Below are 14,237 nucleotides of genomic sequence, written 5' to 3' on the forward strand. Positions count from 1 at the left end.
CCTGTCTTCGGAGTCCAGTGTGGCCAGCTGCCACGGGTCACCTCTACTTGGGCGATCCATAGAAATCTCATTCGGTCTAAATCTGGACTTCTTGGTCTCCTCCCCAGCTGGTGCTTCTCCCCGTCTCTCACTCCATATTTTTCAAGCTAGAAAATGGGAGTCATCACAACTTTTCATCTTGCTCACCAAATTCTGTGTTTTCTCTCCTAAGTATCTTGCAGAAAGCCCATATATGTATATGCATACATGCATGTACATTTACATATGTACATACATGCACATGTAGGTGCACACACATATACACACTTTTCTCTATGCTCACTGCCGCTGTTCTGGTCCAAGCTGATGTAGTATCTCATTTGCACCACTGCAGTGGCCTCGCTGAAACAACATTATTAACATATCATACATTTACAGTGCAATTCACATACCATGCCCTCACCCATTTAAAGTGTATGACTCTGTTTTAGTACACCCAGAGTTATTTGGCCGTCACTACAATCCATTTTAGAACCCAAAAAGAACGCTGTACCATTTGGCTGTCACCCCCCAGCCCTCCCATACCCCCCAGCTCCAGGCAACCACTAAGCTACTTTCTGTTTCTGTAGATCTGCCTGTTCTGGACATTTCGTGTCAGTGCAGCTACACAGCTGGTGTCCTTCGTGACTGGCTCCTTTCACATAGCGTGTTTTCCAGGTGCAGCAGCTTCTTTCCCGTTCTCCCTAGCCCTTCCCTGTTAGCCATTGTGTCCTTTGTGCAGACAAGGCTCCAAGGTGTAGGGTGGCCTCTCTCAGATCGCGGAGGGGGTGAGCAGCAGAGCTGAGGCGCCCACGCCACTGCCTCCTGCCGTGTGGGGCTGGGGCGTTCTGTACTCTGTCCTGTGTATGCAGAGTATGGGCTTTGTGGAGGGTCTGGGTTTGTTGCCGCCTACCTCTGCTGCTTGTTAGCTGTGACCTTGAATAAGTCACTTCATCATCGCTGAGCCTATTTCCTCATTTGAAAACGGAGTTCAGAGCATTGCTTTGTACCCTGTTTCACGCCCTGGCTCCCAGAGAGAGCCCCATTGCTTGCTATTGGAGGTGGCATGCCGGGGCTCCGGGGGCCTCCTGAGACCCCGCCTGACTGCCTGAGGGCTCCTCCGTCTCTGAGCGTTCATGGTGCTCCCATTAGGAAGTGCTGGTCAGTTCCCACCACGTGCAATTGTTGTGTGGGCTAAAGTGGATGGTACGTGTATGGAGTCTGAGCTCCATAAATGTGGATTCAAAGAAGAGAAATGGATTGCACGGGTGAATGGTAGAAGCATGTACCATAGTTTTCAGTTCTGTGTTGGTTACACTTCCTTCACAGTTTGTTTTCTATTTTAGGCAGCCTTGCCGTCTCTAACAAACCCGCCTTCTCTGAGTCCAATCCGACGGAAGGGAAAAGAGAAGGAACCCGGAGAGCAGGTGTCTGTACCCGTGAGTCCCAAGAAAGGCGGTGAGGCCAGTCCAGGTGTGAGGCCATGGCAGGGGAGGGGGAGGGGACGGGCTTGGGGGGGCCTGTCTGTATTACAGTGGTTTAGGACTAAAGCTTACGTTCATGTCAAGGTTAATATTACAACTTGGTAGTTTTTGGAAATAAAATACATAGCAGTGAAGCCAGAGAAATGGTTTCCCCAGGTGTGGTTTCAGGTATTGAATATTACTTACTGAGTGTACACAGACCACATTTTGGTCTTACGCACGTCTGAGTGTTGCTTGCCAATGTGGGGTCCCAGCTGCCTGCAGGTGTCTGGCCCACAGCAAGGCGCGGCGCCCCGTGCTTCCCATGCTGTGCCTCCTCCCTTCTCCTCTTCTCACTGATTTTCAGTAAGGGAGGGGGTGTAGACAGCTAGGAATAGAGTGGGGTGACATTGTTGATTCTGATGTGTGGAGAATTCTGAAATAGGAAATGGAAATTTTACATGTGGAAGGGCTGAGGGAGAAGTAAGGTGGGGATAAAATCATCTGAGTGAGACGAACCTGAGAAATTGACAGACACTTGGAGGGGAAAGTCTTGGAACAGAAGGGGCCGGAGTGACCATGTGACTCTGCCTGTGACATATGCGGTCCGTGCTGCTCTTGGTGGGCACAGAGCAGAGGCGACCAGACGCCTGTCTGCTTGTGCTGCCACCAAGTCCGTTCACATGCCACCTCACAGTGCCGGGGCCGGACATGACTCTCCCGTTCATTTTGCTTATAAAGCGTTTATGTTAAGCATTTTATTAATTTTAAAACTTTATTTAATTTTTTGGCTGCACCGCATGGCTTGTGGGATCTTAAGTTCCCCGACCAGGGATTGAACCTAGGCCCCAGCAGTGAAAGCATCAAGTCCTAACCACTGGACCGCCAGGGAATTCCCTATGTTAAGCATTTTAAAAGAAACTATTTTCTAAGTATTGATGGCGATACCAGTGGAAGATTTACCAGCTAAAAAGCTTCAGAACTCTATAAATGCAAAGTTATCAGTATGTGACTGATCATCTTTCTGATGGATTAAATAAACTAAGGACCTCAAATCACAAATCTTTAAAACCTTACACGGTGCTTGGCATTTAATATTTAATATCAGCTTAATGATAGTGTGTGTACCCTTACGGTTTTCAGAGCATGTTCACGTCACCCCTGTTTGATTGCTTACAGGGCGCATGACCTAAGTCGACCAGAGGTCAAGCCCGTCGTGCCCCTGGGAGCCCTGTGCTCCAAGAGGTTTTGAGATTGACTGAAGGTCACGTCAGTTGTTCCTCTGACTCACAGACAGGCAGCCAGGCCAAAGCAAACACATAATAGCATCACACTGCTTTTCTTCTTTTTCTTCTTTCTGTTTTATTTTGTCATCTTTTCGGCGGTACTTAGAGTCTACTTATGTCCATTAGTCAATTTCTTGTTATTGCTAATTAATCAAAAAGTCAGGAAAAATTTGAATTTTATCCTACTAGAATACTATAAAAATAATTATTACTAGCAATCTCTTTTAAACTTGGCGTGTGTTTACTTTTGATCTAAAAGTTTATTTTGTGTGGTGTGTTTAAAGCCTCTCGACCGTCTGAAACCTCAGGGCCTGTTGCAGCAACCAAGTCCTCGTCACTGGGGAGTTTCTGTCACCTTCCTTCTTACCTTAAATTGCACGATGTCCTGAAAGCTACACACGCAAACTACAAGGTACTGCTTCTTTTGTAAAAATGCACTCATTCACACACTTCAGAGGATTGTCGATGTTTTTCTTAAGATTGTAGCTTATAGACATACACATATAAGTAAGTTAGGCCTTTGGGGTATGAGTTACAATTAGCTTTTTCAACTTTGTCTTTCAGCTTTGTTTACGGTAGCTTCCATCATACAAAAGTTTAGGATTTTCATTGGAAAAGAGATGTCTTTATGATTTACTGATGCCGTGTCTGGGTGTCCCAAGATCGCCCACTTTCAGAGATCCGCTAGAAGGTCTTGTGGGACTGAGCATGTGGTTGTACTCACAGCGAGGGCTCCTCACGGCAGGGCGGGGAGGACACACAGCCAGCCCCTAGGGGAAGGATGCCGGCGGAGTCTGGAGCAACCTCTGCCCCCCATGAGGGCCACTCGGAGGACCCCACCCACCCCCGCCCTCAACTAAAGTGCAGCCGTGTGCTGGTTACAGAGGCTCCCTCTGCCTTCACAAACCAAAATTCACACTCGCAGAGGAGAGCAGGGGTCCAGCATGAACACATTGTTTGCTAAGGCAGTCCAGGCACAGTGAGCCACCCGTGTGCTCGGGGCGAGTCTGACGTCAGTCTAGGGAACTGTTTACTGGCTGGGTTCCCAGGCACCCCCGAGGGCCAACCTTGCAAGCAGCTTTCTGGAAGTTTAGCAGTCTGCTCTGTTGTTTCTCTTGCACAGGTATGTTTCTTACTTAGGACTTTCTCATTCTGAGATGATGATGATTATTATATTTTATTTATTTATTTTTTTGGCTGTGCCGCATGGCTTGCGGGATCTCAGTTCCCTGACGAGGGATTGAATCCTGGCCACAGCAGTGAAAGCCCAGAATCCTAACCAGTAGGCCACCAGGGAACTCCCCTTATTCTAAGATTATTAAGGAAAATCTCCCACGGTTTCATTTAGGGCTTTTCCTTTTTTTCTTCCATTCAGTTTTTTGTGTTTAGACTATTCTGTCTGCAATTTGTTAGATATGAAGTATGCATCTAACAGTTTTTTTTTCCAGCTACCTAACCAGTTGCCCCTACAGTTTCCCAAATAGTCCATTTTCTGGCACTAATGGGTTTGAAATACTACCTGTATCACATACTAAATTCTCATAGTTCTATATTTCCATTTACTACTTTATTATATCAGTCTGTCCATCTGTTCATCCATTAGAAGCACACTTCCTGATTATTGTAGCTTCATAATATATTTTTGAGGAGATCAGTTACCCCATTTTACTTTAGAATTTCCCTGGATATTCTTATTTATTTTTGCATATGAACATGAGAATAAGCTTATCTAATTCCGAAGGAAGTTGAGAGTTTTTCCCTTGGGATTGTGTTAAATCTGTAGATTAACTTGGGGAGAATTGATATCTTAGATGTTAAGCCTGCCTGTCCAGAGTGTGAGATGCTTTTTTGCGTATTGGAAACTTCCTGTATGTGCCTCAGAAGCACAGGAAATTTAAAGAATTTAAAAAGTAATTTTAAAAGATATTTCACATAGATCTTGCACGTTTTTTCATAAATGTGACCCATAGTCATCCTTTTTTTTATTACTAATAGATACATCTCAATTTTTTTAAAACCATTTACAAACTTTATCTGGTTTGTTTTCTGAAGGATATAGATAATTTTTAAAGATAAAAGATTTGGAGGCTCTCTTTAGCCGGATGTTTCTCATGTCAAGCTCTAAAGTACAGGAGGGTATGTTTAAAATCCCACACAGAGAAGATGTTACCTTTCCACCTGTTTTCAGCGTACGTCATCTTCAGTTCTGGGGGACCCCCCGCCCATGTTCTCCGCAGCATCCCTCCATCCTCTCCTCCCTCTTCATCGTCTCCCTTCCTGAATGCCCTGGACTCCAAGGTGGACCCCTTTACTTCTGGCCTCCCTGGAGTTTCAGAGTCCTGCCTCCTGGTTGAGTTGCTGTGCGCAGACTCTGTGTGTGTGTTTGGAGCGGCTGGCGTGTCCTGAGACCTTTCATCACCGCCTCCTCACCTCCTCCGCTGCCCCACTGGGTGTCCGGCTCTCCCGCTCTCCATTGTTTGCTTGGCCCTTGGGCTCCCCCCTGCTCTATTTCCCAGTCTCCACGTCCTTCTTCAGCTCTCCTCAGAGCCCTTTGGTCCCAGTTCTCACATCTGTTCGCTATTCAGGAAAGGCCTTCCCTGCTCTCTCCCCGACCGCCCACTCAACGTCCCGTGCCTGCTGGAGGTGAACCCCTGCCCTCCTGCTTTCCCTGGGTCTTTGGGGGTCTCGCTCCTGGATTTTTCCTTCCTTCCTTGGCCTGTTGTGAATACCCTCAGGTTGACGTGACAGTGGTCACAGTGTTGAGATCCACTTACATGTTCATTTTCTGTGTCTGTCTCTCACCTGCTTTCCTCTCCCTTTGCCCAGAAAGTGTTTTCTCTTTCATCAGGGATTTTATTAGATTTTATTAGATTTTTCATCATTAGATTTTATTTCACTGAGCAAATTCCTTTCTACTTATTGTAATGTTTTTGTAGGATTTTTGCCAGTTTTTATTTTCAGTCAATCACTCCCCCTCACCCTTGTTCTTACATATTACATCTTTGGCCCTGACCCTTCTCTCAGTCTGTTAAATGGGGGAAATTGCTACATAATTTAATTCAGTTCGGTCCTTTAGGATCTTAACTTAATATCTCTTAAGACTAATTTAATATTTTGTTGTAGCCAGACTGAAAGGTTGTGTCTGAATTTGATAATGATTTCCCCCAGGGATCTTAATGGGTGGAAGAGGACATGTGTTTTATATTTTTTGATATGCTGCTTATCAGGCACTGGTTATGATGGGCATTAAACATTCTTTTTCTCATTATGATAGAAGGTTAGGGATTATTGCTTTCAGTAGCGTCAGTATACGTTAGAAGACACCTTTGAAAATAGTGTTTATATAGCTATGCGGAAGAGTAATTTCCTTTCCAAGGCATTTCCCAGTGCTAAAAACACAGAAACAAACAGAAACCCTCCCCACCACCCCCCCATGGTGAGTGTCACGCTGCCTAGCGGAACACACCACAGCAGCCGGTGTGTGTCTGTCTCAGGTGACGGGGACGCTGCCAGGAATCATGTGTTCCTTCTCTCCCTCCACTTTCCCAAGGTCACCTTGGATCTTCAGAGCAACACCGAAAAGTTTGGGGCTTTTCTGCGCTCTGCCTTGGATGTTCTCTCTCAGATTCTAGAGTTGGCGACGCTGCAGGACATCGGGAAGGTTTGTGTTTCCTTTCTTCTCGTTGAGCTGTGGCTGGCACGCTTGAAGTGTACCCTGGGCAGAGTGCCTCCAGGGCGAACCCACCACCCCGGCACACTCACAAAGCGGGGAGAAGGTTCTGCAGTCTGGGTACTTGAGTCTGATTCTCGTCTTAGCCTGAGGCTGCCGGGGGCGGGGTTCTATTTGTATCCTGTTTTCACCTTTGTGCTGTAAATTAGCTCAGACCCAGATGAATTTAAAACTTGGTGGGTTTAAAACTGTTGACAGAGTCCTTTACTTTATTTGCCCTTCGCACGTGGCAAGGTCAGAGCAGTCTCGGGGGTGTGGCTTGTTCCTCTGGTGCCTCAGGAAGCAGCAGAGCTGTGCTTGAGGCTCGTGGACTTCGGTTCCAAGCCCAGTAACCTCCCTGCGCCACCCTCATGTTGTGGGGACACGTTCAAGCACACGGGAGAGTTAAGAGGTCGTGTGGTGAGTGCCCGTGTCGTGTCCACGACCAGATCCGGCAGTTACTGTTTTGTCCACTTGCTCTGCTGTGTTTGGAGCCACCTGTCCAGCTACCAGGGCATCTTAGTTTCTAATGAATTTCAAAGTGAGTTACCAATAGCCCTCCTTAAACGTGTGTCTCCTAGAAGTGGAATACAGTGAAGTTCCTTTGTTTTCATTTCTCTCCATCTTTTTCTCGATATGCATAAAGCTTACCTGGCTTTAATCATTGTACACATTGTCTTCTGTTTCTCCTCACTGTCCCTTGTACTTTTTCTACATGTCAACTCAGTGGGTCGGAGCAGTGCTTAGTCCAGGGCTAATTCTTCCACCACCGAGGCAAGACCTCCCTGGTTCTAGCCGGTGCCCTGTAAACCCGGCTGGGGAGAGCAGTCACCGTTCCAGCCCTGTGTGAGTTCGGAGCGCTGTGCCCTCTGACCCTTCCTTACGCACGTGTTGAGCGGTTCCCAGGGCCTCCCCCGGTCTACAGAGTCCTCTCTGGGAGCTCTCTCTTCTTTGGAACCCTCACCGTTTCCGCTTCCCCGGACTCTCAGCTCCTCCTCGACTCGGGGGGTCCCCTGAGCTCTGCTCTGTCCCTCGCCCTTGTGCCACCACCCAGGAGCTCTCTGAGGGCAGTGAGCTGGGGCAGGCGTGGGGCTGACTTGCTGGTGCCCCATTTCTCAGGGATCCCTGTCCTCCAGTGCCTCCCGGTCACTGTCGTGGAACCCTGGTTTCATATATTCATATATTGGGTCGTTTTGATTGTTTGGCTGTAGGGTAAATCTGGTCCCTCTTACTCCGTATTGGCCAGGAGTGGAAGTCTCCATTATATTGTATGTTAATATTCATGCCCGGGACTTGTTCCCTTGAAGGCCACTAACAGCAGCATCCGTTTCTCACCTATTTTCAGTGCCTAACTCAGTTTCTGTTGCACACGGAGCATTTCATATGTGTTAAGAGACATGGTTCTTTGTTAGGCAACTTGTGATGTGAAGGCTCTGGTTGTAATTCTTCCGGTTCGCACTTCTTAGTTGCCTGCTATGAGCTAGTGAAAACAAGGTGACGTGGAACAAACTCAACCCTGCAGAGTATAGCCTTGGATATCTAGTCTAATACGAATAAATCAGAATCTTAAAAATACATGGTCCTGAGTATTTGAAATCAACAGAAATCTGTTGCTTTTTAGTGCAGGAACTTATACCAAACAAATGAAGTGAGGGGCCTTTTCAATGTAGTTGGTCTGATAGAAGCAGTGTCTGGGGACCAGGTGGGTGGTGAAGGGGGAGCTGCTGATGCTGGTGCCTGGACCGGTTCATGTCTTCAGGGGCACCTGGGATAACATGGACCTCATTTCTGAGGCTGGTAAAAACAGTTTGTGAGAACAGTCATTTGAAGGCAGTCATTTTGGTCATTTTTGCAGGTTGCTGTCGGACACAGGACCTTACTCTAAAGGGAAATGTCTAGGGCTTTTTTTGGTAAATCACACTCGATGTAGTATGTGCTACGTTCAGCTGAACCTCTGCAGGGGCCCCACAAATGCAACAGGGCTTTCACTCCTTTGTAGACTCTGAGCTCCTGCCCTGACAACAGGGCTGGATGCCGAGGGCACAGCAGATCCTTGATGCACAGTTTCTGGATGAGTGAGAGAAAGAAAGAACGTATAAATGCATGAAAGGAAGGGTGAGACATGGCTCCTTAGATTTCCGTGCTTTTTACTGACTTTCTCTGCTCGCAGTACGTGAGAACCTTCTTCTGACTGTCCTCTGATGTTTACTGTGTACACAATTTAAATGGAAGCTGTCCAGTGGCCTGCTCTCCGTGCAGAATTCACCACAACAAGTATCTGTGAATTGCTTACTTTAATGTCTTGCTGCCTGTCCTTTGCAGTGTGTTGAAGAGATCCTGGGGTACCTGAAATCCTGCTTCAGTCGAGAACCAGTGATGGCAACTGTTTGTGTCCAGCAGGTCAGAAAGCAGTTTCTTTTAAGCCCTTCACCCCGGCACGCTGATGTAATGCTGCCCGTCGTTCAGAAGGTGGTGCTGGTGGTGCGTCCGGCGGCCCCACCTGTCCCGCCTTTGCTCACTCCGCTGTTCTCCAGCCAAGAGGGGTGCTCCTCCCTCATGGTCCAGGAGGGGGAGGCTCGCCCCCGTGGGGGCAGGGGATCTCAGAAGCTGTGCTGGCCTCTTGTCACTTAACTGGTGTCCTAGTATCCCTCCACTGTCCTGCGCAATCTGAAGTTTTGCTAACATACCCAGTTATGTATAGGTGGGTTTGATATTTGTGTGGGAGATTCTGTGTTACTTCAGATGTTGATGGCTTCAATTCTTCCACTCTAGCTGTTGAAGACTCTCTTTGGGACAAACTTGGCCTCCCAGTTTGATGGCTTATCTTCCAACCCCAGCAAGTCTCAAGGCCGTGCTCAGCGCCTTGGCTCTTCCAGCGTGAGGCCGGGCTTGTACCACTACTGCTTCATGGCTCCGTACACCCACTTCACCCAGGCCTTAGCCGACGCCAGCCTAAGGAACATGGTGCAGGCAGAACAGGACCACGACACCTCAGGGTAACCTTCTGATAGTCTCCTGTGTTCAGAGAACTCTAGAAAATGTGGTTGCTGCAAAGATGCTGAAGGCGTGGCCCTGCCTCCAGAGAAGCATGTGGTCCAGGGGGTGAGATGGATTGCGGGCGCTTCAGTGTCTCGGCGGGGCTGGGCTGGGGGAGAGGAGTGCTGAGCGGGCTTCCCGGGAAGCGCACTCACTGCTGATTAGGCAGCCAGCCAGAAAGGGGACACGCTATTCCCCAGGGCGCATGATGACCTTTCCCTTTAGAGTAAGTTCCTGTGTGTTGGTGGCACTTGGGGGGCCTGTAACTCAGGTGGCTCAGTAGTGCTAGTGTGTAGAGGGCATAGGTATTATTACTCTCTGTTTTGTAACTTTATGGCTAAAAGTCTATTTTCACTCAAATTTATAGTTGTTTATGGTGCCTGGAATTACAGTAGTTGTTTCTTAAATTACCATCAATTATTAGTGCATATTTGAGTTACTACTCTGTAGTAACAATAGAATTCCTTTTTTTTTGTTTTTGTTTTTTTTTTTAAGAATTTTGGTAGGAACTTTATAAACTGGTTTTTCTTTATATAGATGTAGTGATAAAACAGCTACAGTTAAAATACTAGAGTATTTTAGGAAAATGTCCACGTTTCGGGCTTTAATTGGTCATGTACTTACTCTTTTTCCAAGTCTCAGGAATAAGGTTCTTTAAATACTTTGTCTAATAATATGGGGTATAAATAAAACAAGCAAGTGTCTGATTACTGTCATTTAATATTGTGTTTCTTAAAAAGAAAAGGGTATAATTGATGTAAATATCTAAAGAAAATTTTTCCCAAGGAAATCAAGTGGTGTCTTCTAAATCACTGAATCTTTCAAATGACCATCACCTCTCTGGCCCCACTACACACGGGGCTGAGTGGTGAGTTTCCTGTAGCAGAGGAAAGCTCTGTCTTGGGTAGCTTGCTACAAGTGACAAGGTTTGATGGCTGTCGGTCAGCTGTAAACTCTGTTTCATCTAATTATCTTCACTAAAAGAAGAGCTTGATGCCGCTACATTGAGTGGCTATTACAGTTCTTTCTGACTCTAAAACGCTCTGATTTTGTGAATTTGAATTAGTTTGACCTGGAGTATAGCTGGATACATAGGAGAGTATTTAAGGGTATTCTTTGCTCACCTTTCTTTCTGCCTGGCAGGTGGTTTGACGTACTCCAGAAAGTGTCTACCCAATTGAAGACAAACCTCACCAGCGTCGCAAAGAACCGCGCAGACAAGGTAACCGGGAGCCGGCAGGTGCGCGCTGGGCACGTTCCAGGTTGGGGGCTTCAAGCTGGCTGCAGTGGAAGACTCACTTATGGATTCTTGCTTTCTCTTTTTTTTTGTAGAATGCTATTCATAACCACATTCGTTTATTTGAGCCTCTTGTTATAAAAGCTTTAAAACAGTACACGACAACAACCTCTGTGCAGTTACAGAAGCAGGTTTTGGATTTGCTGGCACAGCTGGTTCAGTTACGGGTTAATTACTGCCTTCTGGATTCGGATCAGGTTTGTCGCTTTTATCTTTCATCTACTGTACCTGTTCATAATTTAATAAAAATGAACTTAAAAAGACACTGAAGTCTACCGTAAAGAAATGCGCCGCTTTTTTTTCCCCGCCAGTGGCTGCATCTCATCTGTCTCAGTCACTGGTTGGCGCAGAAGGCCTGGCGCGCACAGGCCTCAGCACGCATTGCGCCCCCGCCCCAGCTCTCCAGGCTGGGGTCAGCCGCTACAAGTCTGCCAGCGGCTCTTCCCTTCCACTCACCCTCCCCCATTCCAAGGGTAATTCGCACTTACACTGTAATTGAGATTTACTGTTGGGGGGACATTTTTGCAGAATCCAGAGTCTTATTTTAAACAGCTTATCAAGGAAGATCTGTTTCAAGCGATCTAAAGTTAGCTCACCTATTTGAAAGGGAATGTGATCTGTTGGGCAGTGGCTGACCCCCGGCCCCAGGGTCCCCGCGTGGCGGCTGTCTGAGCCGGCCCTGAGTGTCTGTGCTCGCTTCTACCAGGTGAGACCTCCCTGCCATGCCTTCCTCTGGCGGGTACGACTCTGGAAAGCTGTATCATTTTGTGATGCGAATTGTCTTAAAACAAGCGTCATGCCAGCCAAGTTCACTGCAAAGAAAGTTGCCTTTACGTCGTCAAAATGTGACTGTCATTGTTGGGCTGTGATTTGGGGCTACTTTCCTATGAGATAGGAAATGTTTTGAGATAGAAATACTGCAATTCTCCATTCCCTTCTAGACGCCACTGTATCTGTGGTGTAGCACTGTCGTTGAGGTGATCCTCTCTCGACGCTAACGTATCAGATGGGGACTTTAGAAAGATAGAAGAAAGCAACAAAAATCACTCCGTTTTGGAGAAGGGCTCTATGTGGCATGACTGAAGAGAGAATTTGATAAAGGCCTGTCTGACCAGGGTACGGCCGAGTGGGGAGCTGTGTTCTTTCTCTGTCCACTGACTGCAGTCCCAGCAGAGACCGGTCTCTAGCCACCCACTGTGTTTTGACCCAGCATTTTCATTGTCCCGCCCTCTGCTCTGGTTCTCGGAGGAAAATCATCCAAAGAGCCGTTTCCTTCCTTGGGGACGACGCTCACCGCAGGACGGTTCCCGTGCTCTGACGCGGGGGCTTGGGTGAGGAGAAGCCCTCATCTGAAGTGGGGGGCAGCCGTGGCCGAGAGGGAAGCAGGCGCGGGCACGCAAGGGGAGCCTGGGCAGGTGGGGCCTCCCAGGGCTGCCCCAGCGCCTGCTGCTCCGGGGGAGAGCAGAGCCCAGGCTGGCTCCGCTCTCGTCAGGACACGGGCCGCCTTTCTCCGTTTCCCCGTTCTGACTCGTCGTGGGAGGAAACTGATTCTCTCAGGTTGGTGGCTGGTCTCTGCTGGGGCTGCCGTCAGTGGACAGAGAAAGAACACAGCTCCCCACTCGGCCGTACCCTGGTCAGACAGGCCTTTATCAAATTCTGTCTTTAGTCATTCTACACAGAGCCCTTCTCCAAAACGGAGTGATTTTTGTTGCTTTCTTCTATCTTTCTAAAGTCCCCATCTGATACGTAAGCGTCGAGAGAGAATTCCGTGCTGTGCTCGTCACTGCGCACGCGCACAGGTGGTCTGACACGCGGGCCTCGCCGCGAGCCCAGCGCTTTCTGCCTCTTACTTGGTGGCGTTAGGTTTTCTTGCCATGGGCGCTCTCGCCCCACGTTTGTTCCGATTTGTTTCTGTCACTCAGCGCCCTTTCCCCCCAATTCTTAGGGTTCAGTACCTTGACAGTTTTTACGGACAAGGATAGAAAACTATCAATAGAACAGGTAAGTGATTTAACTCAGTGCAGATAGTGATTTACTGAGCACCTGCTGTGTGTCTGTATCACACCCGGGGGCGAGGAGGACACTGGAGATAAGCTCCATGCTTCAGGTTGCAGAGTGAATTTGGGCACTTGGAACGTGACACAGAATTGGCTGTAAGCCAGTCGTGAGGTCCTGCCTCTGCTTCTCAAGGCCACCATCCCCTCCGCACCCCTCGGTACCCGGCTCCTTTGAATGTTGGGGGATGTGGGGGAGAAGTTGGACTCACTTGGCCATCTTTATTCCTAAGCCAGTTTCAGGAAATCCGTGCTATGCGGCTTGCCATGAACTGGAGCAAACGAGGCCTGCTGGTGTGCCTTTTGGGTGCTGCCTAGTGGCTCCTGGAATTTATCTTTGTTTTTCCCAGCAGGTTTCACCTCAGTGTTCAGTAAATGTGTTTAGAGGGATTTCTGGAAGTGTCTTGAAATTATCTAGTCTGACAGTAGTGACAGTAGAATACGTTTGAGTTCTTGTACACAAACAAATTTACTGTCAGGAAACTTGTTAAAGGTTTATACAGATGAGTATGAAGAAAAATAACCTAGCTTGCACATTTTAATTATTGATGTAAAAATTTTATTTTCCTGCCTGTAGGTGTTTATTGGATTTGTGCTGAAGCAGTTTGAATACATTGAAGTAGGCCAGTTCAGGTAATAGCGTTTTGTTATTTTAGATTTCTTGTCCTTGTTACGTAATTACATGTAATTTTATGTTATCTGCCGCACCGCACGGCATACGGGATCTCAGTTCCCTGACCAGGAATCGAACCCATGCTCCCTGCATGGAAGCATGGAGTCTTAACCACTGGACCGCCAGGGAATTCCCTACATGTAGGATGAGCATTTATTTTAAAGGATTGTTAGGCATTTTTTTTTTTTTTTTTTTTTTGGCTGCGTTGGGTCTTCGGTGCTGCGCACGGGCTTTCTCTAGTTGCGGCGAGTGGGGGCTACTCTTCGTTGCAGTGCACGGGCTTCTCATTGCGGTGGCTTCTCTTGTTGCAGAGCACGGGCTCTAGGCGGGCGGGCTTCAGTAATTGTGGCACGTGGGCTTCAGTAATTGTGGCTCGCGGGCTCTAGAGCGCAGGCTCAGTAGTTGTGGTGCACGGGCTTAGTTGCTCTGCAGCATGTGGGATCTTCCCGGACCAGGGCTCGAACCCGTATCCCCTGCATCAGCGGGCGGATTCTTAACCACTGCGCCACCAGGGAAGCCCTGTTAGGCGTTTTTGCTAAGCATTATTTTTAATGGAAATCTGATTAACATGCTGTGGATTTTTGTTTCTTCTAAAAATTAATGAATAAGTATCTCAAGACGTGTTGAGAAGTAGTTCTGCATTTGATAATCACATGTGTTGTCAGTTTTCATTGCATATTTCAAAGCATTTAATTATAATA

The 14,237-nt window shown here is 47.6% G+C and overlaps 1 protein-coding gene across 4 annotated transcripts in view; it reads left to right on the forward strand.

The window, feature by feature from the left end:
* Positions 1 to 14,237, forward strand: part of HTT (huntingtin) — a 136,482-nt gene that overhangs the window by 65,726 nt on the left and 56,519 nt on the right. For 3 of the 4 annotated variants that reach the window (XM_061191891.1, XM_061191894.1, XM_061191895.1), the window contains 8 exons: positions 1,365 to 1,491; positions 3,052 to 3,179; positions 6,318 to 6,428; positions 8,799 to 8,876; positions 9,249 to 9,472; positions 10,656 to 10,752; positions 10,845 to 11,006; positions 13,441 to 13,496. In XM_061191891.1, the coding sequence (XP_061047874.1) occupies positions 1,365 to 1,491; positions 3,052 to 3,179; positions 6,318 to 6,428; positions 8,799 to 8,876; positions 9,249 to 9,472; positions 10,656 to 10,752; positions 10,845 to 11,006; positions 13,441 to 13,496 (983 nt within the window). The remainder of the gene's footprint in view (positions 1 to 1,364; positions 1,492 to 3,051; positions 3,180 to 6,317; positions 6,429 to 8,798; positions 8,877 to 9,248; positions 9,473 to 10,655; positions 10,753 to 10,844; positions 11,007 to 13,440; positions 13,497 to 14,237) is intronic. The other variant, XM_061191893.1, reaches the window with a different exon arrangement.

Source organism: Eubalaena glacialis, chromosome 5, assembly GCF_028564815.1.
Source record: "Eubalaena glacialis isolate mEubGla1 chromosome 5, mEubGla1.1.hap2.+ XY, whole genome shotgun sequence".
NCBI lineage: Eukaryota > Metazoa > Chordata > Mammalia > Artiodactyla > Balaenidae > Eubalaena > Eubalaena glacialis.